This window comes from Bos mutus, chromosome 19, assembly GCF_027580195.1.
Source record: "Bos mutus isolate GX-2022 chromosome 19, NWIPB_WYAK_1.1, whole genome shotgun sequence".
Classification (NCBI taxonomy): Eukaryota; Metazoa; Chordata; class Mammalia; order Artiodactyla; family Bovidae; genus Bos; species Bos mutus.
Genome location: NC_091635.1, coordinates 31,781,585 through 31,801,428, shown reverse-complemented (window position 1 = coordinate 31,801,428; position 19,844 = coordinate 31,781,585). Strand labels below are relative to the sequence as shown.

The following is a 19,844-nucleotide window of genomic DNA, read 5'->3' as shown; positions in this document are numbered from 1 at the left end:
TCAACCTCTCTTGGACAACTTTGTTTCCATTTATTAGAATTCTCCGCTGTGTTGTAGGTCTAGGAGACCCAGCAAGGAAGTGGGTTGTACTGTTGGTTTGCTCTCCCTGTCCTGCTTCGCAAAACTTCCTTGTCACAAGGCAGGAAAAAGCACGATGGTACATATTTATTGGAACCTGCTTTTAAATGCATGGAGTGTAAACATTTTCTTTTGTGAAATGCTCTTCTAATGGCAAATGCATAGTGAAAAATGTAGATAAACCACTAAGAAGCTTTTAGTGTGGTTTTGTGGTGAAGGGCTTTTTGCAGACCCTTCATCTGTTTTTCGTTGTGTTTCGGTTCTTTCTTTTTCAGTAGCCCCCTCGACTATGATCATGAACTATTTTCAAACGCAAAGTGACCAAGCAAAGTGACCAAGGTGAAGACGGCCTGGGATCATCACTCGACCTCCTCGAGATACTGAACACAGTGAAATGAACCCTGCCTTCGACACGTGCTCACACTGCATGACGAGTGCAATGAAACTCCCTTCCTTGTGCTTACTGAGATACTCCCTCTTGTGGAAGGTGTAAATTCGCTTTAGAATGCTGTGCTCACCTCTCCGTATAAGCTGATTCCTTCTTGCTCAATCTTAAATGTGGGAAACATACTGTACTTATGAACACTACACGTTCTAAGCTCCCTACCACCACCACCCGAAAACTCTCAATAAACATACTGATGTTGCAAAACAGCAGTTGGCCTAATAGAAGGAAGACTTTCCACCTGTAAGCTAGGAGCCGTGACTAGAGGCACCGGGTTCAAAGGGATTCTCTCACAACTTCCCTGTGCTAACTACACTATAGGTCATTGGATATTTGGTTCAAGTTTCTCCCAGAAGGCTAGTTATCTTTGCCTGAAGTGTTAGGGCTATGAATTTCTAAGATGCTGTTCTCGATCATTTTCAGAGGTGTTTCTAGGTTGCAATCAGGAGATCTTTCTTAATAGGAAGTCAGATTATTACCGTGTTGGCTGTGCCATCCCTTTAATGCAAGTGATGTGCTCAGCGGTAAGAGAGAACGCTGGTCATTACTACTTGGTAGATGTTGTTAAGAACCTGTGAGAGATGTGTATGGTAAAAGCATACACCCCAAAACAGAAAGGTGTCAACTCAAGTAACTTCCAACCCTCTCAGCACTCATTAGTGCCCAGGTCTAAGTGGGTCCATAGTACTAAAGGCTTCTTTAGTATCACCACTTTTCTTCTGTCCTTAGCTTAACGACTTACTTAGAATGTATCCTTCCTTTATTTTAAATTATCTGTACTCCCTAGCATCTAAATAAAACACTATTTTCCGGAAAAAATAAACCACTTTCTAGCACGCTGTCCTCAGTCCTTTAACATCCATTCCAATGTACTGAAGATGTCTCCTTCCCCCTCTGCACGCTTCTTCCAAAGGGAAGGAGAACAGTAGTTTAAGCTGAGTTGGAAGAAATGTGATCAGGTCGTTATGTTCGGTGAGAAGACTTGCAGAACATGTGCCCCTCCCCCGCTGCTGCTGCAGCTTCAGCTTGGAGGACAGGCACCACCTGAAGGTACTTAATGCAGGGCTGGCACCAGGTGGCACTTGGGTGTCACCACGGTGGTCCGTGGTGCAGCTCTCTCATCTGTCCCTGTGGTAGAGGATAAATTATCTCCAGATCTTGCTCTCTGTATATTTTTGGTAGATTTATATGTTGCATCTGCTTTCTTTTGGGTTTTCATCTCTAGCTTATTGTGCGGCTTAAAAAAAGTGGATTGTATTGTAAAAATTCTGTGGTTCCTGGTGGCCAGTATCCCGGATCCCCTCATCTGTTTTAGATCTTGCCTCTTTCTTTGCTCCCCGTGAAAGCAGCATACATTGTATTAACTTATGTCTCTTGTTAAATAAGGTTAATGTCTTTGTGTTTTGTCCAGAACTATATTGAAGAAATGCAAATATTATATTGTTTAATGCAAATGAAGGAATGCAATAAAGAGTACGTATACTTGAAAACATCCTGTAACAGACCAATATTTTGTACAAGACAACATGCATAACTGACCAGAGGATATGAAGAAGGGGTTCAGAAAAGCCCCTCATTGTTTTAACTAGTGTAGGGAGATGAAGATTTTTATTTTAAAATCTCTGACTTTAATTATTTAGAAAATATAAATTGACAAATACAGTTTGGTAGCCAGTTTTATATAAAGTTGGCACACAAGAAGAATCTTTATACCCCCTTTACTTATTTCCTCTTATTAAAAAACTGAAGTACACCAAAGCCATAAGCGGGTTAGCAGTAAACCAGAAAGGAAGATTGTTTCCCAAGTAGAATTAGTCCTTCCTGTGACACATAACAAACCAAAAGATGCGAACACCCTCAGTGAGCTTTCTTCACATGGTTCATTTTGGTATCCTTCATCCATCTGGCATGTTTCTGAACTCTCACATCTTTAGCCTAAACCCTGATGCTTAGAGGTGGCTCAGGGTAGGACTAACGGCCACCCAGAAAACCAGCAAGACTTGTGGGGAGAGGTCGGCCTTAGAGCTTCTCTGACTGCAGGGTCAGCCCCCTGGGAGCTGTGCACACCTTCCTGCAAGGAGGCCTCTGAAGATCTTCCTGGTCCCCGTGTAACCTTGGGATTGAAGGGCTTCAGCCTTTCCAGAACTCTTCAGAGCTGATGCTAGGCAGAGCGAGTATACAGCACAGCCTGGTGATAAAGCGATGGTGACTCCTCTGGCCACTGCCTTAATTTCTGCAGATGAACTGTTAACAGGCTACTTTTTGTCAGAAGATATAATTGAAACCTCAAAAAAGGGGGTTATTTTTTTCCTTCCTAAAGTTTTACAACTTTACCCAAACACTTTTTTTTTTTTAAGTGTAACACAGAAAAACTGGATCATGGTAGTTAAACCTGAAATATGTTTTAAGGCTGCCTTTTCATTTCCTAAAGGGTTTCCCTTCTGGCTCAGCTGGTAAAGAATCTGCCTGCAATGTGGGAGACCTGGGTTCAATCTCTGGGTTGGGAAGATCCCCTGGAGAAGGGAAAGGCTACCCACTCCGGTATTCTGGCCTGGAGAACTCCATGGACTATTGTAGTCCATGGGGTTGCAAAGAGTAGGACACAGCTGAACAGCTTTCACTTTCATATCCTAAAAATTACAGTGAACAGCCTAAGTTTCAGCAACAAGTCTTAAAGTAGATTCAAGTGTGTCTAATAATCAAATCCTGGTAAACAGACTTGTTGAAGCACTGAGTCAGCTATAAACAACCAACCCAGCCCAAACACAGAAGGTAAAGATTTCATTTTCCTTGCCTGACAACTTGATCCATCAGCCTCTTCAGAGAAATGACTGGGAGAGGTGTGTATGAGAGTTCAGAAAAGCATGTAAATTTCAGAAGTTATTGCAAAATGACCCGAAGTTTCTCTTCAGCTTGGCAAGCGGTGCCAAGACTGGAGCCGGGCCCACGGAGGGCGTGTGCTGTGTGGACACCGTGGCATTAAGATGCAGGAGATGGCGCCTGCGATCGGCTGGAATCCCAAGGAGTGGAGACAGTTTGCAAGGAGGACTTGGGTTTGAAATTTTCCCAACATACAGTCGTCACACAGCTGACTCTCTCACTCTATTTTCGGGAGTATAAGATGAATGCAGAGATAATGTTTTGCCTCCTAGCAAGTTCTCTGTTGAGCTAGGAGAAATGATGACACTGTACCAACCATAATTTTGCTGAAATTTCAACAACTTCACTGGCGTGTGTGTGTGTGTGTGTGTAGATCAACCTCTCACATTAGCACACTATCCTCGAACGCACCTAGAATAATGTCACCATCATCGTTCCCCACTCTCTGCTTCTTCCTCCTGCCTTTATTTGTATCTTATCCTTGAACTGTCTCTCAGACCTCTCTTCTTCCTTCATAAACTAACACTGCTTTGAAAAATAATAATGCTCAACTCATTACATTATCTTCTTCTTTGGGACTTTTTTTTTTGGATCTTCCTCTTGTTTTTAGATGTTTAATAGTATTTATGCTTCTGGATAAACTAAATGTTCAAGCACTGCTATAAACTGTGTTCTCTTTAATCATAGAACATAATTAATCATAGAAAGGATTACAAATGGGCTTGGCGAGTGTGACTAGGGACCATTTGAACATTCAGCAGTTTTATAGGTTAAAAAACAAGTACCCAAAATACTGGGGTCGATGAGTATTACTAGCTGTATGTAAAAGTGAAACATGAAGACAGGCAGCCTCATGAGACATGGAGATCTGTATCCTTTCCACGTCCCATTCATTGCACAAATGAACCATTTTTGTGGGTTCAGCTTTTCAGGTACTAAAGACACGTCATGGGCACAAGAAAATTCATGAACTTCTAGGAACCCTCCCTTATCTGAGGTTAGAGCCCAGGCAGCCCACCTCCACCACAGAAGGCAGATTCTTCTGTTTTCCTGTTATTTCTTCTGTGAAGTGAGATGAATTTACTTAATTCCTAATAAAGGTAAATAAAGGGAGAGAGAACCTTTTTGCTGTGCCAGATAAACTGAAGGTGACATTTTATGGGCAGGCCTGAAGACCAAAGGATTGTCTGTGGTCATAAAACTGAGTTACAGCATCTGGCTGTTGAAAAGGTGTTACCTGTAAGCTTTGGGTGAGTCCTTTTGAAGCCGCGGTCCAAGGAGAGCATGCCCTTCCTAGAGCATGCCCACTGGTGGGTCTGTTCTGCCCAAATAAGTCTAACCCTTCCAGTGACGCCCATTCTAGAGGCCAGGGCACACCAATTCTTCCTTCCCACCAAGCTACCCCTTCCAAAGCTTGGAGTGGAGCTAGCAGGGGAGAGCCATTTCCACTCAAAGTGTAATTTTCAGGAGGGCAAATTCTATTTTCCCAATAAATAGAGTTGAAAACATGGGTTTGAAAGGGATTAAGTTGGTGGCCAACCCCATGGTCCATTAGCCTTGAGCCGTATCTCTTGAGTGTCTGTGACATTAATTTGTGCATTGGAAGTGCTGGAGTCTATGAGATGAATTATTGCCCAAGTCACTCAGGTATAAAAGTGGAAATTCTTCTAGAAGCTGACTTAGAACAAAGTAAGCCTGTGAGAAAGCCCTTGAGTAGATCAGACCTATTGTCCATGACATCTCAGGTGATCTTGCTGAGAAAACAGAGGAGATGACCTTAAGTTAGGCCCCTCATTTCAGAGTGAAAGTGGAGGCTCCCACATTTAGAACCTGATATTCTGGACCTCCTGAGCATGACTCTGGAAACTCCACACACTGTACAATGTATCCGTTTTCAGTTTGTTTACCTTCTCTTTAATGACTTAACAGAAAAAAACTGCATGATGAAATATATTTTCTCCAAATATATATATATTTATATAATATATAATCTTAGTTAACTCAAAGGTATATACATTGTATAATAAATAATATTTATAAAAAGAGACTTTTGAATATAAAATCAAAAAGATCAACAACTTCTACAGCTTTTTACAAAACTTTGGATACAGCAGGTTGGTAGGAAATTTCTGTTGGATACTATGACCTGACTACGGCGAGAATAATTACAGTGCACTCAATGTACTATTATTAAATAATTACTTGTCAGCTACTTGAATACGCCCCAGAAACATGACTTTATCACTTTTAATATAGAATACATAGATAGGAAAAGACTGTTGTGAAAATTGGTATCCATTCTGCCAAAAGAATTCTCACATAAAGCAAGCATTATCTGGTTGACATGATTTAAAACTTTTTCAGTCTTAAGAGATGAGATGGGGAGGGGCATTTCAGACTCTCTAGAGGGGGTGGCATGTGGATCTTGAGCAGGGCTCGATGCCAGCAGATTCGGGTGTGCAGGCACGGCTTCTAGACGATCGTCTTGGGCGAACCTGCCTGAGCACGTAGGAAGATGGCTTAACCTGGTATCTTAGGTCAGTGTTAGGCAGACCAGAGAGAGAAGGGGGAAAGGAAGGAGTCACTTCATTCTAGCCTAGGCCCCTACTGCGTCTCTTCTTTCTGATTCTCCTTAAGGCAGAGCCATTTGCCACCACTGTGCTCACTTCCCCTAAGACCCTCCAGAGGACCTGCGTGCATCAAGGAGAACTCAGCTGTGAGATGCTCTACCCCAGGGAGCAAGTGACGGCCTGCCCCACTTTGAAGACCTAATCCTGATCCTCGGAGACTGCATGGACTGATGCTATCGGCGCACAGGTGAGGCCGGAAGACCTGTGTGAAGGAACTCTGCGTTTCTGCTTCCTCACACAGACCATAGGAAGAAAAGGATGCAGGACAGTGTGTCCTCAGAGGAGAGCAAAGGAAGGAATCATTTGTATCCTCCCCATCTACTGGCCACAGAGTCGGAACTTGAGGAACAGACGGCTGCTCTCCCTCTGACCCTCTGTCTCATTTATACTCAGGTGACCTACAGTCCAACCGCTCAACCTGGAGTTTGTATGGAGAATCTGCAGGTGAGCAGGGCTGGGAGGGGCAGAATGGTCCCTTTAAAGATACCACTTTCTTCAGGAAGCCATCTAAGCTGGAAAAGTCTTGCCCCCTACACATAACCTATTTACAACGTTCACTACAGAAAGGAAAAAAAAAAAAAAAAAGTACTGCGTTAATGGTGGAAACCGCAGAATGGTAGAAAAAGATGTTTGAGATCTGACTGCAGTTCACAAGAGCCTCTCGTGCAGAACAGGGTTACAGAGAAAAGGGGACTGAGAAGAACATACAGCTGCTCTTCAAACGCCCGGAACTCCCAGTTCTTCAAACTCGAAACCTGACTCTAACGATGGCCGTGGCCTCCCTACCACTTGATCCCAGCTAAACTTATGGCTTTTATCAGAATGTGAAAGTCTATCAGATTCGAATGGGAGTAGACAGAGAAAGAGAGACTGCAGGGCTTTGTCCTACTTCCTAACTCCCACCTCACAGGCATCTTGGAATGTCACCGGGAGAAGCCATCGGGAAACAGAATGTTGCCCACGTCGATGTCTTTACCACCAGGCAGAGCAGCTCACCTGAGCCCAGCCTGTTCTGTTGGAGTAGAAGTGGGGTTTTGTTTTCTTTTTCCATTTTTATTTTCTTTAACATGTGCAAAGATAAGCCTCGGGTCTGTCCCTATCAGACCCTGGAGAACTAAAAAAGAAAGCCCCTTCTTTAAAAACCACACACCATCCAGAGTAGGGTGAGAAACTTAAGATGAGAGAGAGGGAGGGAGGCCCCCCAGGCAGCGGCGGGTTGGGTCCAGGTCATTTACCACACGTGCGTCTGGCAAGAGTCCTGATTCCATGCTGTCTGATGCTCAGGGCCGAGCCCAGCTCTGGGTCCTGCTTCCCGTAGGGCTTCGGTGAATCTGCCCAGCCACACACTTCACCCGTTCCCAGTGCCCTTTGGGAAGCAAAGAGGAAGAATTAGGAAAGTGGTTGTTTTCCCAGAGGGACCACCCACAGGAAGCAAAGCACAGAGGCTGTTGGGTCCACGTCTCACTCAGCGTTTCTCTTGAACCGGGAGGTAACGGGGCGGGGGCTGACCCATGCTCCTTACTCTCCCTGGGGTAAACCACTGAGGAAGGGCGTGTGAGCTGTAGCAGGGCTTCAGTGTCTACACACTGGGATCCAAATCCTGCCTTCCCACCTTGTAGCTGGACAATAAAAAAGGCTGAGTGCCTAAGAATTGATGCTTTTGAACTGCTTTTCGAAGACTCTCTTGAGAGTCCCTTGAACAGCAAAGAGATCAAACCAGTCAGTCCTAAAGGAAATCAACCCCGAATATTTATTGGAAGGACAGATGCTGAAGCTGAAGCTTCAATACTTTGGCCACCTGATGCAAAAAGCCGACTCATTGGAAAAGACCCTGATGCTAGGAAAGATGGAAGGCAGAAGGAGATGACGGAGGATGAGATGGTTGTATGGCATCACCGACTCAATGGACATGAGTTTGAGCAAACTCTGGGAGATGGTGATGGACAGGGAAGCCTGGCGTCCATGGAGTTGCAGAGTCAGACACAACTGAACAACACCACCCTTCTAGCCGGGGCTGGGGCAACAGAAAGCCCAGTCTAGGTAACTCGCCTGACAGAGGAACCTGCCTTGCATAGATACTAGGAACCCTGTGGATCTAGGGCCCAATTCCCAACTTTGTAGACTCTTGTCTGCTGTTTCTGTATCAAGCTGTCCACGCAGAAGAAAGCCTATTGCATTATGAAAAATTCCTCCTCATGGGCGCACCAATGTGTACCTTCTCTTCATTTGTGTATGTATTTCAAGATACGTGTGTGTGCTCAGATATGTATTTACCTGTCACAAAAGATTTGAAGCCCAAAGGACTCTGATGGGCGTTCCCCATCAACCCCGAACTCCTTGGTCAGTAGGAGACTTTTACTCAGCGAGATTCCAAAGACATGTCCAAAGTCTCGCAAGGACTCAGTGACAGAGCCAGGACTTGGGGTTTGCCAGGCCACCTGCCTCTTGTGCAGAGCCCTTTCTAGCTTGCTGCACTCACAGCATCAGGATAACAAAAGCACAAAACTGGTCCTCGTGAGGTGGGAAATCAGTGGTTCGCCTGAGACACCGGACACAATCGACAAGCAGTGGAGAGGTTTTCTCCTTAAGGAAGGCCCTTACATAAGGGAAAGGCTCGAGCTCCTCCTCGAGCATGTGGAGGGCATGCGTGCTGCTCGGGGGCGCCCTGCCCTCTCCCATCTGCGCCAGCCTGTCTCAGAAGTTCCCGTCCTGCCTGCAGAGTGTCAGGTGGATAAAAGGACAGGAGGGTAATGGTCTCAGCCTGTGGCTCTGAAACAGCAGCAAGCCGGGGGGAAGCTGCTCCTGGAGGCCAGGCTTTGGGGTGTTCCCTCCTCCTTGGACCCCGTGTCAGGGCTCTTCGCGTGCACAGGGCTCTCATCCGTACAACAAGCCTGTGAGGATCACGGTTCTTATCCCCCAGTTAACAGATGAGGAAACGGGGGCTCAGAGAGGCAAAACCACTTGCCCCAAATCACTCAACAAAAACTGTTCATCAAAAGGGCACCACATGGGGAGACAAGAATCCACATGTCCCAGAGCAAGGGCTCCGTATATGAGAGGCCCAGGGGCCACCATCCTCCACATCCATGTAATATGTTCCATAGGGGGAAATGCCATTCCGTTTCAGAAATGGGGAGTGTTGGCTCTTAGGATCAGTATCAGATCGCAGGTGGGGGGTTTTTCTGGACACTGAGGGCCCACCCAGCACACCTCCTTCCCACTCAGCAGATGGCTTGGCTTCACTCAGCTGCCCTCAGAGGGGAAGAGAGGAGAGGAGCTGGAACGGAGCTGTGACATCCTGGAGCCACTGCCGGGGCCTGGGCTGCTGCCAGAGTGGCCTCTGCAGGACCCACAGATTGGGGCTTTCTGGAGGCAGGGCCCTGGGCTACAATGGGCAGGCTACACAGACAGCCTCCCTGTGCCCCCTCCAGAGCTAGTGTTCTGAAGCCTGGTTTCCCCGTAGCCTTCTCATAATGGCCAGAGCTGTGTCCTGCTTGGCAGAGTAGATGTCAGGGCAAGGAGGCACCGCAGTTTTCAGACTTTGCTGACGTGCGGAGTGAGCCTGGGAGTTCTCGCCTATGCACTGATTTTTTTCCATCATTCTGAAAAGCAGTTAAATGTAACTGCCCAAGTGATGCCACCACTTCTCGCAGGGTGACTGCCCTCGTGTCAGGGCTCTGATGGCATTTATCACTTTCTGTTATTACTGTATTCAGACCGGCATTCACATCTGCCAGCTTGCTCAAACCTCATAAAACTCTTGCCAGGCTCCCATCATTCCCACGACGTGCAAGTGAGGGAGCTGGGTTGCAGCTGGGAAGCGGTGGGGCTGGAACCACCCGTGCACCCTCTCCACTGCCCACGCTGCTTTTATTCAGGCACCCAGAGAAGCGGTGCCTCCTGCTGTCTCTCTGGACTCCGTCCCTGCCAGGATGGAACCTGAGCTACATAGAGGGGCTCCCCAGACGGGCTGAGTCAGGAACCCCTCAGTCAGAGCTCTCCCCTGCTCGTGCAGTCCTTCCCTGTTGCAGAGAAGCCCGACCCCTCCCAACCACATTGGCCAGTGGGGTGCCCTTGCCAACACAGCCCCAGGCAGCGATAACCCAGGCAGATGAGTCCTCAATGAACCGAGCACTGTCCCCAGTGCCCTTCACTCTTCCTCACCGCAGCTATGGGGAGGACGACAGAGCAAGAGACAGTCTTGTTGGGGTCACACAGTTGGCAAGTGGTGGCAGCTGGACTGGGTTGCAGATCCCTATGGACCAGGCCCTTTCTCAGGCCAGAGAAATAGAGAGGGCACAGGGGCCTGAGAAACCCTCCAAGAACAGGACCACCACATGCCCAGCGTGACCTGTCCTGGGGACCCATGGACCCCAGGGCTGGGCAACAGTGTCTCCCACGCAGGCCACCTCTGGGAAGCTTGGGAACATACTCTAGCAGTCTTTGATCCCTCGATTACTCACCACCATCACTCTGAACTTGACTCCTTCCTCCTCCCCATCACCGGCCATAAACGCGGTGAGAGTGCACCCCGCTCCACCCAAGCCTCAGATGTGCCGGGATACGGGCTTACACACCGCTTCCCCCCACCCACCTCCTGAGGGTGGTAGGAGTTATGCTTGTGCAAAATCCTGCCTTCTAAGTTCAAGGTGGATGCAAAATGACTCTGCCCCAGGGGTACAAGAGACTTTGGGGCCTGCTATTCCAAGTATTTTAACCCCCTCACTTTACAGTGAGAAACCTGAGGCCCAGAAGAGTGAAAAGAACAGGAAGTCAGGAGCCAAGTCAAGACCAGAAGTCAGGGGGCCCAGCTTCCAATCCCACAATACCCCCTGCTCTGGCTCCACGGATGCTCGATCATGACAGCTAGTGTGTGAACTGGCCTGGCTCATAATTTATTAACTTGTACATGCACTGAATCAACTGCTTGGAGCCTCATTTGCACAAACTTGGTTATTATCTGTGCTTTGTGTAATCCACCAAGACACTGCCCAAGGACCATTCCCACTGAAGCCGGGGAAAGCCTGCCTTCCTACTGCAGCCGTGGAAACACACATGTCCAGGGTCACTCAGAAGTAGACGGGGTGGTCAAGAAGAGAAGACAGGCAAGCCCAGGGCCCTGCACCAAGGCCCCGCCCCAGCCTCCGCATGCAGCCCCCCTACCTGGCTCCCTACTTGCAGGTGTGCACGTCATAGATGCGGATACACTCCTGGCAGCTCACGTAGCAACACCAGTGGAAGATGCAGTGACACTTCTCCTTCCGCTTCTCCGTCCTCGTGTTGTGGCCACGGCCGCAGCAGAGCAGGTCACAGCCGTCGATGCCGTGGGAGGTGACATTGCAAGTCCGGTCCCTGGTACCGAAGGAGCCCGTCTCGGGGTTGGGCTCGCAAAAGTTGGGCGAGTTCTCGTAGTAGACCAGGTCCCTCTCCGTGGGCGGCTTGAAGAGCGCATACTTGGCGCGGAGGGTCTCCACCCAGCCGCGGGACTCCCGATGCTTCTCCACCACCATCTCCGAGGCGCTGTCATACTTGTCCTTGAGGAAGTCGCCGATGGCGCGGAAGTCGGGCTGGGCCCACCAGCAGGTCTTGACCTCACAGCTGCCTGACAGCCCGTGGCACTTGCACTTGAGATGCATGTGGTCCAGGATGGTCTGGGAAGAGGAGCCGCAGCTGGTCCCCAGACTGACCCCACCAGGCCCTCCCACCCCCATCGCTGAAACCTCCTCCATTTCTCCCCTATGCCAGGATGAGAATGGACTGGGGATTGAGACTCAAGCCTAAGAATGGTGACCACTGCTTCCCTGCTTCCCTCTCCTTCACACCTCGGCATTGGCAGAAATCACATTCATTTCTCAAAGCCCTGGGAAATAAGGATTGTGACCCCCATTTAACAGATAGGGAAACTGAGGCTGGGAACTTAAGTGACTCGCCTTAAGTCAAGTAACCTAGGAAAGCACGGAGGCTGAATTCAAAGCCAGGCCCACGGGTCTCACAGCTACACAGGCAGCTAAAGTGCCCAGGATGGGCTGTTTGGTACCCGCTCCCTGGGGCTGCCACACTTGTGGGCTGACAACATCCTCAGGGCAGGAGTAAGCTGGGGGCTGGGAACAGTCCAAGGAGAAAGGAGGGCAGGGAGCCCAGCACGCACATGGGCCACCGGGAGGGACAGGGACAGGTCCGGAAGGGGTCTCGGGCAGGGCCGTGGGGAGGGCGGCCGGGGCTCACCGTACGGCCAGCCTCGTTGTTGTGCTTGTTCATGGCCGAGCGCGCGTCTGGCCTGTTCTCGCGTGCATCTGCAAACTCTCGGGACACAAGCACCCCGAAGTCAGCATCCTCGCTGCAGCCGCCCCATTTCCAGCCCTCGCCAGGCGGCCCCTTATGATGTGAGTCGCAGCCACAGATGGTGGAGGTACCCTCCGCACAGGAGCGCGTGACTGCGAAGGCCACACCGGCTGAGGCGATGGCGTGCACGAAGGCCGATTCCCGGGTGGCTGCAGGGAGGCCACAGGGAGGCACTGCTCAGACTGGGTCCTGAAACAGGCCGCCCCCCACCCCTGACTTCCCCAGCTGCCAAAGGGGGCTCACCAGCCCCAATGGAAAGGAAGGAACCCAGATGCCATTCCCTCTGGTTGGCCCAGCCCCTAGTGGGTATCCCCACTTTACAGATGAGCAAATGGAGGCCCAGAGTCACTAACTGGCAGAGTGGAGCCTGTTAGAAATGGGTGGGAAGACAGCTCTGGCAGGTTGCTGAAGAGATAAGGTGCCCTTGATCTGTCCGGGTCCCAGGTCCCCCTACCCTCTGCCTATCTAAAGTGGAGATCCAGCACAGACCTGGGCCCTCCCATTCCCGACAGCCTGAGGTCTGTGGGGAGTGATGCCTGGGAACCAACAGCCTAAACCTGCCCAAGTCCCCCCGTTCCCTACTTGGACACACCTGGGCAGATGCTTTCCTTTTTTTTTTTTTGCCAGCACCATATGGCATGTGGGATCCCAGTGTCCCTTCCAGGGATGGAGCCCCTGCCCCCTGTGCTGCGAGTGTGGAATCTAAACCACTGGACCACCAGGGAAGCCCTGACGCTTTCCTTTTCTGAGCCTCAGTTACCCTTTTTGTAAAATGGGTACAAATTCCCTCTGCCACCAAAGTTCCTGACCAAGAGAACAGTGGTTGGCATCTCAGCCTCCCCCTTCCATTTTCCTTTCCTCTACCCAAGACAAAGCCAAGGTTTTGGACTAAGAAGGTCAAGCACCTCTCAGGAGGATGGAGGGACACAGGGCACATGCCCTGCCTCTGTCCCAGGATCCAGCAAACGGGAAGAGAAGATTCTCAGGGTGCTCCCCCAAATTTGTTACAATGATAACCACCTTGAGTGGTGGGTATTCACCAGGTTCTACCCTTCATGTGCTTTATCCCATTTAGTCCTCTTACCCTATGAGGCAGAAAGCCTTCTTATAGGCCCATTTTGCAGATACAGACATAGACGACTAGGGAGGCAAAGGCGTGGAAGACCTGTCCAACCATTTCTCCTTACTGGTGAGGAACCCGGGAACCGGGAGGCGACCTGCCCAAGGCCAGGCAGGCTGCAGAACACCGGGCTGCTGGCCTGCATGTCTCCTTTCCTGGGCTGTGACTCTGGTCTCGGCGGACCAGGGAGCCCGGTCCCCCCTCATGGCCACTGCCGCCTCTGTAGAGGCCCCGGGGCCCTCGTGGACCACCGGCAAAGGAGGACGCGCCGCCTTCGCGGGCAGGCTGGCGGGGAGTGGGAGAGGCCCGCCCGGGCACTGGACCCGCTCAGCCCGGGCCGATTGCGACGGGGGCGCCCGAGGCCTGAGGCGCGGCGCCCCGGCTCCGACCCCGGCCCGGGGCTGCCCACCCCTCAGCGCCCCGGAGGCCGGGGGCGCCGAGGGCGAGCGCCTCGCTTCCGGCCGGCCCGCGGCCTCTCGCGGCGGCGGCGGCGCCCGGGCCCCGGGCCGCGCTCGGTTCCCAGCCCCGGGGACGCGGGGGCGGCGGGGGCGGGGCGGGGATTAGCCTGGGAGCGGCGCTGACAGCCCCGCTGTGCCGGTCCCCGTCCGGCGGGGCCCGCTGGGCCGCTCAATCCGCCTTTGTTCGCGCGGTGTCACACCGCATTACCCGCATAATGCGGCCGCCGGGTCCGGGCCGCCGGGCCGGCCGCCACCGCGTAGCAACGGGCGGCTCCCGCGGCCGGGCCGCGCCCCCGGCCCCGGCGCCGGCCCGCGAAATCCCCATTGAAGCGGCGCCCCCCGCCCCCGCGCCGCGCCGAATGGCCAGAGGGCGTGTGAATGGCGCGGCGGCCGCAGCGGGCGCGGGGCCGGGCCGCGCGGTGGGGGGCGCCGCTCGGGCCCCTTTCAAGCTGCCTAAGCCCCTCCGGGCCGCCAGCCCCCGCCCCCGCCCCGCCCGGGGACCGCGATCCCCGGCCGCCCGCACCCCGCCTTCGCCGCCTCGCGCCTTCCGGCCGCCGACCCCGGCGCCCCCTGCCGCCGCTCCGGGCGCGCCGGCCCCGGGGAGTCGGTCCCCGGCGGCCACGGAAGATGCGCGCGCCCCGGCACAGACCGCCTCCCTGCCACCCTGGGTCTCAAAGCCGGGGGCAGAGGTCTACCCTGGCAGCCCTCCCGGCGCGGGTAGGGAGCTCGCCAGAGGCGGGGTGCGAGCGTGGAGCCTAGAGCGGGGTTCGAACACGTTCACGCCAGGCTTCGGGCACTGGGGAGCGCGTGCGGGCGCGGGGTTGTGGGGGCCCTCCTTCCGCAGACCGCTGAGTTCCCCTTTCTCTGACTTGGGAACCTGAGCTCCCCTCACGTTCCTTTCTCTGACATCCTACCCACGCCTCCCCATCACAAAACTGTCCTGCAATTTAGGGATGTGGGCAAGTCCTAGAACCTACAACGGAGATTTAAAACGTTATACACAGACTTGAAGGGATAATAAGCTCAGAGACCCGGTTTTCACAGGTTTTCACGTCCCGCGCGGAGAAGAGCAATCAGAAGATAAGTTGCTTTGGGGAGCGCGTCTAGACGCCAGGCTGTTTTATTAAGCGCAACCTGGCCCGAGGTGGGGCACCGGAAGGTGGTGAGACTGACACGCCGGCAAGATCAAGTTTGAAATGCAAACCGCCGCCACTTGGCCCCAATTAGAGGCCAAACCTTTTATGTAAACAGGGAATAATTAGCTTTGGTAATAGAAGCGTAAACAGAATCATCATCCATTGATTCGCTAATTGCCCTTCTGTCCCGTGACAATAGCCTGTAGGTCGGACTAACAAGGCGCACCAGAGGCGCAGGTAAACGGGGACTGCACTCCCAAATGGGGGGTCGGCTTCCCGCACTCATTCCCTGCCATTCCCCCCACCAACCCTTCCCCAGGTCCAGCTGGTTCTCGGGTCCCTTTTCTTTCTGGCTGTAAATGCAGCTCTTCTAAACGGAGGGAAGGCCAGGTTCACCGGTTTGGGTGCCAAAGCCCTGGTGGTGGCTGAGAGGCTTCAAGTTGCTGCAGAAAAGAAATGGTAGCTCCCAGGAGGGCAGCAAGGGTCACTGCATTCCTAGATACAGCAATTGCTCAAAGAGCTGCCCATCTTCAGCCCAGAACTCATCAGCCCCAAAGTCTCCTTCTTGGGACCAGTCGCCCACCTTGTCCCTTTCTCCCAGTGCCTTCATATTCAAAGTCAAGTTATGTGAATCCCATTCATTTCAGACACAACCTGTGAATCTCCATGATGGCTGGAAAGTTACCCAGAGGCCAGCAGGTTTTCAAGTCCCACCATAGTCCACAGGCACAGCCAGCCTGCTGGAGGCACAGCGACCAGCAGAAACTACTCACAGGATGCCATGCAATGCCACCAGCACCAGGCAGCCTCCAAGGCTCCAGAATGTTCTATGTAAGAGAGAGAACTCGGGCTGGCGGTGCTTTCATCTCACCCTAAAGCTAGATTTGCATAGCACTTAACACAGCACTGGGAAAACGTCACAGAAGTCCACATCAAAGCCTGAGGCCATCCGCTGTGCCAGCCAGGAGGGAAGAACACCCACAGCCTCCTAGCCCGCCCTAGGATCTCAGGATCTCTAGGCTGCTCAGCACCCCCGGAAGCGCCTGAGAAGGTGTGGCAGCCACAGTGACAACCTGGGTCAGGCCAGAGAGGGACCTGGCCCACTTTGTGTGGAGGTGACCAGCTTTTCTGTCCTCCCCTGGGGACCCTGGGCTCAGAGCTGAGGCACCCTGATATGGAAGAACGCCTGTGTCCTGAGCCACACACCCCCCCACCTCCTATCCTGCCCAGAGACAGTACCTTTGTCGAGGACGGGCCCGAAGATGGCCAGGCTGTCGTCGATGGTGGTGCAGTTCCAGCGGCGGCCCCGAAACTGGTGCTGGCACTCCTGGATGCCCAGCTTCACGCCCTCGGCCACGCTGGGCATGATTTCGATGTAATTGCGGCAGAAGCGCAGCTGCTTGGGGACCAGGCCTGGGATGGAGCCGCAGAGTAGGGGCTGTGAGCCCAGGGATGTGTACTGCTGGCCCAGTGCCAGGGACCTGCGGGCAGACAGAGGGTAGTGGCACTGTAGGCACCAAGCACATGGTCCATCGTGGGCATCGTTTCTTCTTGTGAGCACTCAGGGGAGGTGGAGCCGCTGAGGGCCCATGAGGCTGAACCCCTAGTCCTGAGAAACCTGGTGTCTGAATGTGCTGCCTTTGGGCAGCAGGTTTCCAAAGGTGGGTCAGTGGTTAAGAATCTGCCTTCCAGTGCAGGGCACGTGGGTTCAATCCCTGGTCAGGGAACTAAGATCCCACATGCCGAGGAGCAACTAAGCCCACTCACTGCAACTACTGAGCCCGTGTGCCTCAACTAGAGAACCCACGTGTGGCATACTACACAGTCCACACACACTGGAGACTGTGCGCCACAACCAAGACCCAACACAGCCAAATAAATAAAAAATAATGAACGAACGAACGCGCTGCCTTTGACCTTAGCTGTGCACTGTCTCTTGAAGTGCAGAGCACTGATCTAAGGCAGTCAGCCCTCTGCTGTGGGCATTTCCAGCTTTCAGGGGCACCAGCGGGCAGTGCAATGCTATAAAAAGGACCCTGGATGGAAAGATGGTATTAGGGGCCCAGGTCAAGTCTCTCCCAGGCTCTGGGCCAATTTCCCTGACAGGGAAGGGGTCAGGCTGGGAGTTTTGGTTTCTAGGGCCACATGGGAGATTACCAGTGATCCATGGGAAAGAAACAAAATCTACAGAAAGGAAGATGGCAGGAGCTGACTTGACCCCCATCACATTTCAGGGAAAGCAAAAAGTAGAGAAGTGTCGGTCCCAGCAGGGAGCTTGTGCGTGCACACACACAAGCACACACACATGCACACACACATGCACACACACGCATATACACACACGTGCATACATAGACACATATGCACACATACATGCACGCACACACATGTGCCACTCATGGCCATGCTCCGCAGCCTCTTCTGAGGACGATGCCCACCTAGCCCAAAGCCTCCCAGCATCTCTCCCCAGGTCCTCTGTCCTTTGTCCACCAGGGCCTCCATGACCATCTTTGCAGCTCCCTAGAAGTTTCCAGAGCTCCGTCTCTTCTCTGACCAGAGACTGAAGCTTGGCTTTGTTTCATGAAAGTTTAGCTCAGGGTGAGGAGGGAGAAGACCTCAGATCATAGCCCCCAATCCAACACAAATAACCTTGATCAAATCACGTCCCTCTGCTGCTGCTGCTGCTGCTGCTAAGTCGCTTCAGTTGTGTCCGACTCTGTGTGACCCCAGAGACTGTCCCACTATTCAATCAATAGTCTGTCAACCTCTTGGGTTTTATAAAGAGTGAACAGGGGGAAAGGAATAAAAGGGAAGAAAAGAAAGACAAAAAAAATAAGAAGAGTGAATGGGGGAAAAGGTCTTGTGGGAGCTGGAGGAGGAGGAGGAACAAGAGATTAAAATACTGGAAAACCAAGGGGCTCCTCCTCCACTCTCCTCCCCAGCACAGAACAGGAGGAATGACATTTTGTGAGAGAAGCTGAGAAAGTGATCCGTGGGTCTCAGTAGACTTCAAGGCCAATTTCAATCAGTCCTGTCTGTGATCAGGGCCAGCATGAGCTGGAACAGGGTAGGCATCAGGACCCACCTCCTCTCTCCCTGTATACAGCACTGACCAAGGCTCTGGTCTGGCAGTGGCCTCCATCAAGTCCCCAGGATGAAATGAAGATGAGGCCTTGGGAGGAAGGTGCAGAAGACCCGAGAGGCAGATCAGGGAAAAGCACACAAGAGTTTTCTGGACTAGACACAGGGATGAACCAAATGTCTGCCACTTAACAGCTCTAATCATACACTCGTGACGGGCACCGTGGAGGGGCATGGTGCCCTCCACCTGGAGCTGGCTCTGGGCTCCATTATCAGAGAGACAGTCAGGCCCTCATTTTTCCACTGGGGAGGGATGGGGGACCCATGTCTGGGAGTCTGGATGGTAACATTTATGAGAAATTTCCAGATCTTGAATGCCAAACCCTTTCAAGGAGAAGGAGGGATATGCTGCAGGCCTGACTTCCCCCTGAGATTAGCTAATTAGAGGAGAATTCTGTGCCCCACACAGGCCAAGCCTCTTCCTCGGATCTGCGTCATTTAGTCCTTGTAACAACCCTAGGACCTAGGAGGGTTGTTACAGCAGCTCGTTTCCCATGGCTTAGCCGGACAGGTGGAGTAACCAACCCAGACCACGGAGCTTCTAAGGGATGGCTCCCTGGAACCCGTTCACCTGACTCCAGAGCACATGGGGCATGTACGACCCTCCTCTGGGCAGTGCCTGCCTGGGCCCTGCAGGGTGGGGGTGGCTGGAGGCCTGGCCCGTCTGCACCCTGGGCCTCCAGACTGAACCCAGGTGATAGGGTGGGTCAGCCCAGAGCCCCACGATGGGCACCAGGACACACACAGCATCTGCTGGGTCGCCCTCCCTGCCCCTGCCATTTACAGTTAGAAACTGGTTATTGTGACAATAATCATAATCAATATATATTGTGTGTTTAGTCATGTCCGACTTTTTGCAACCCCATGGATTGTAGCCCATCAGGCTCCTCTGTCCATGGGATTTCCCAGCCAAGAATACTGGAGTGGGTAGCCATTTCCTCCTCCAGGGAGGTCTTCCCGACCCAGGGATCAAACCTGCATATGCTGCATTAGCAAGCAACGACAGACCCTCTAAAGGAATATGGTGATTCTTTGCTCCCTCCTTATACCCTGGTCTGGCCCCTAACTGTCCCAGAGCATCATGGGGAGAGAGACCTGGCACCCACTGCCCAAACTCCATGTCCCTTCCTTTGGCCAGAGCCTTCCCCAGCCTCCCACCGCAGGCGCCTCCATCCGTGCCTGTCCCGGAAGGGTGGACTGGCCTTGCGGACCTTATGCTGTCCTTCAACCTGGCTTCCTGGCCCCACTGCAACCTGCAACCTGGGCAGGCCTGTGGCACGACCACCTCTGGCACCAGGGAGTTCTGTCCCATGTCGTGCCCCACCCCCACCCCCATTTACTGGTCTTCTCACACCAGGGCCCCAAGGCTCCAGACTCCCTTTGCCCAGAGGAATGAAGGGAGGACCTGAGGGGCACTCAAGGACCCTTCCTTCACCCCTCCTCCACCCCCCCATTCCTTGCCTCCTTTCTCATCCTCTTCCCATACCTGTTGGCGCTTCCACAGGCTGGCGCACCCTCAAGCTAAGCTGGTTCAAAATAAGAACCTATAAGAGGTGCCTTTAGAGAGCACAAAGCCCATTATACAGATGAGAAAACAGAGGCCCACAGAGAGAA

At 52.5% G+C, this 19,844-nt stretch overlaps 2 protein-coding genes across 2 annotated transcripts in view; one reads left to right on the top strand and one right to left on the bottom strand.

Annotated features, from left to right (window-relative positions):
- The window catches only part of NSF (N-ethylmaleimide sensitive factor, vesicle fusing ATPase), a 150,301-nt gene extending 148,288 nt beyond the window's left edge, over window positions 1–2,013 (top strand). Inside the window, exon 21 of the mRNA XM_070389994.1 lies at window positions 354–2,013. Coding sequence (XP_070246095.1) covers window positions 354–399 — 46 coding nt within the window. The 3' untranslated portion in view covers window positions 400–2,013. The remainder of the gene's footprint in view (window positions 1–353) is intronic.
- Window positions 2,014–7,226: 5,213 nt separating this feature from the next.
- WNT3 (Wnt family member 3) overlaps window positions 7,227–19,844 on the bottom strand; it is a 53,140-nt gene continuing 40,522 nt past the window's right edge. The window contains exons 2-5 of the mRNA XM_005905953.3: window positions 16,329–16,570; window positions 12,259–12,524; window positions 11,197–11,684; window positions 7,227–7,399 (exon numbers count right to left, since the gene is read on the bottom strand). Coding sequence (XP_005906015.1) covers window positions 11,205–11,684; window positions 12,259–12,524; window positions 16,329–16,570 — 988 coding nt within the window. The 3' untranslated portion in view covers window positions 7,227–7,399; window positions 11,197–11,204. The remainder of the gene's footprint in view (window positions 7,400–11,196; window positions 11,685–12,258; window positions 12,525–16,328; window positions 16,571–19,844) is intronic.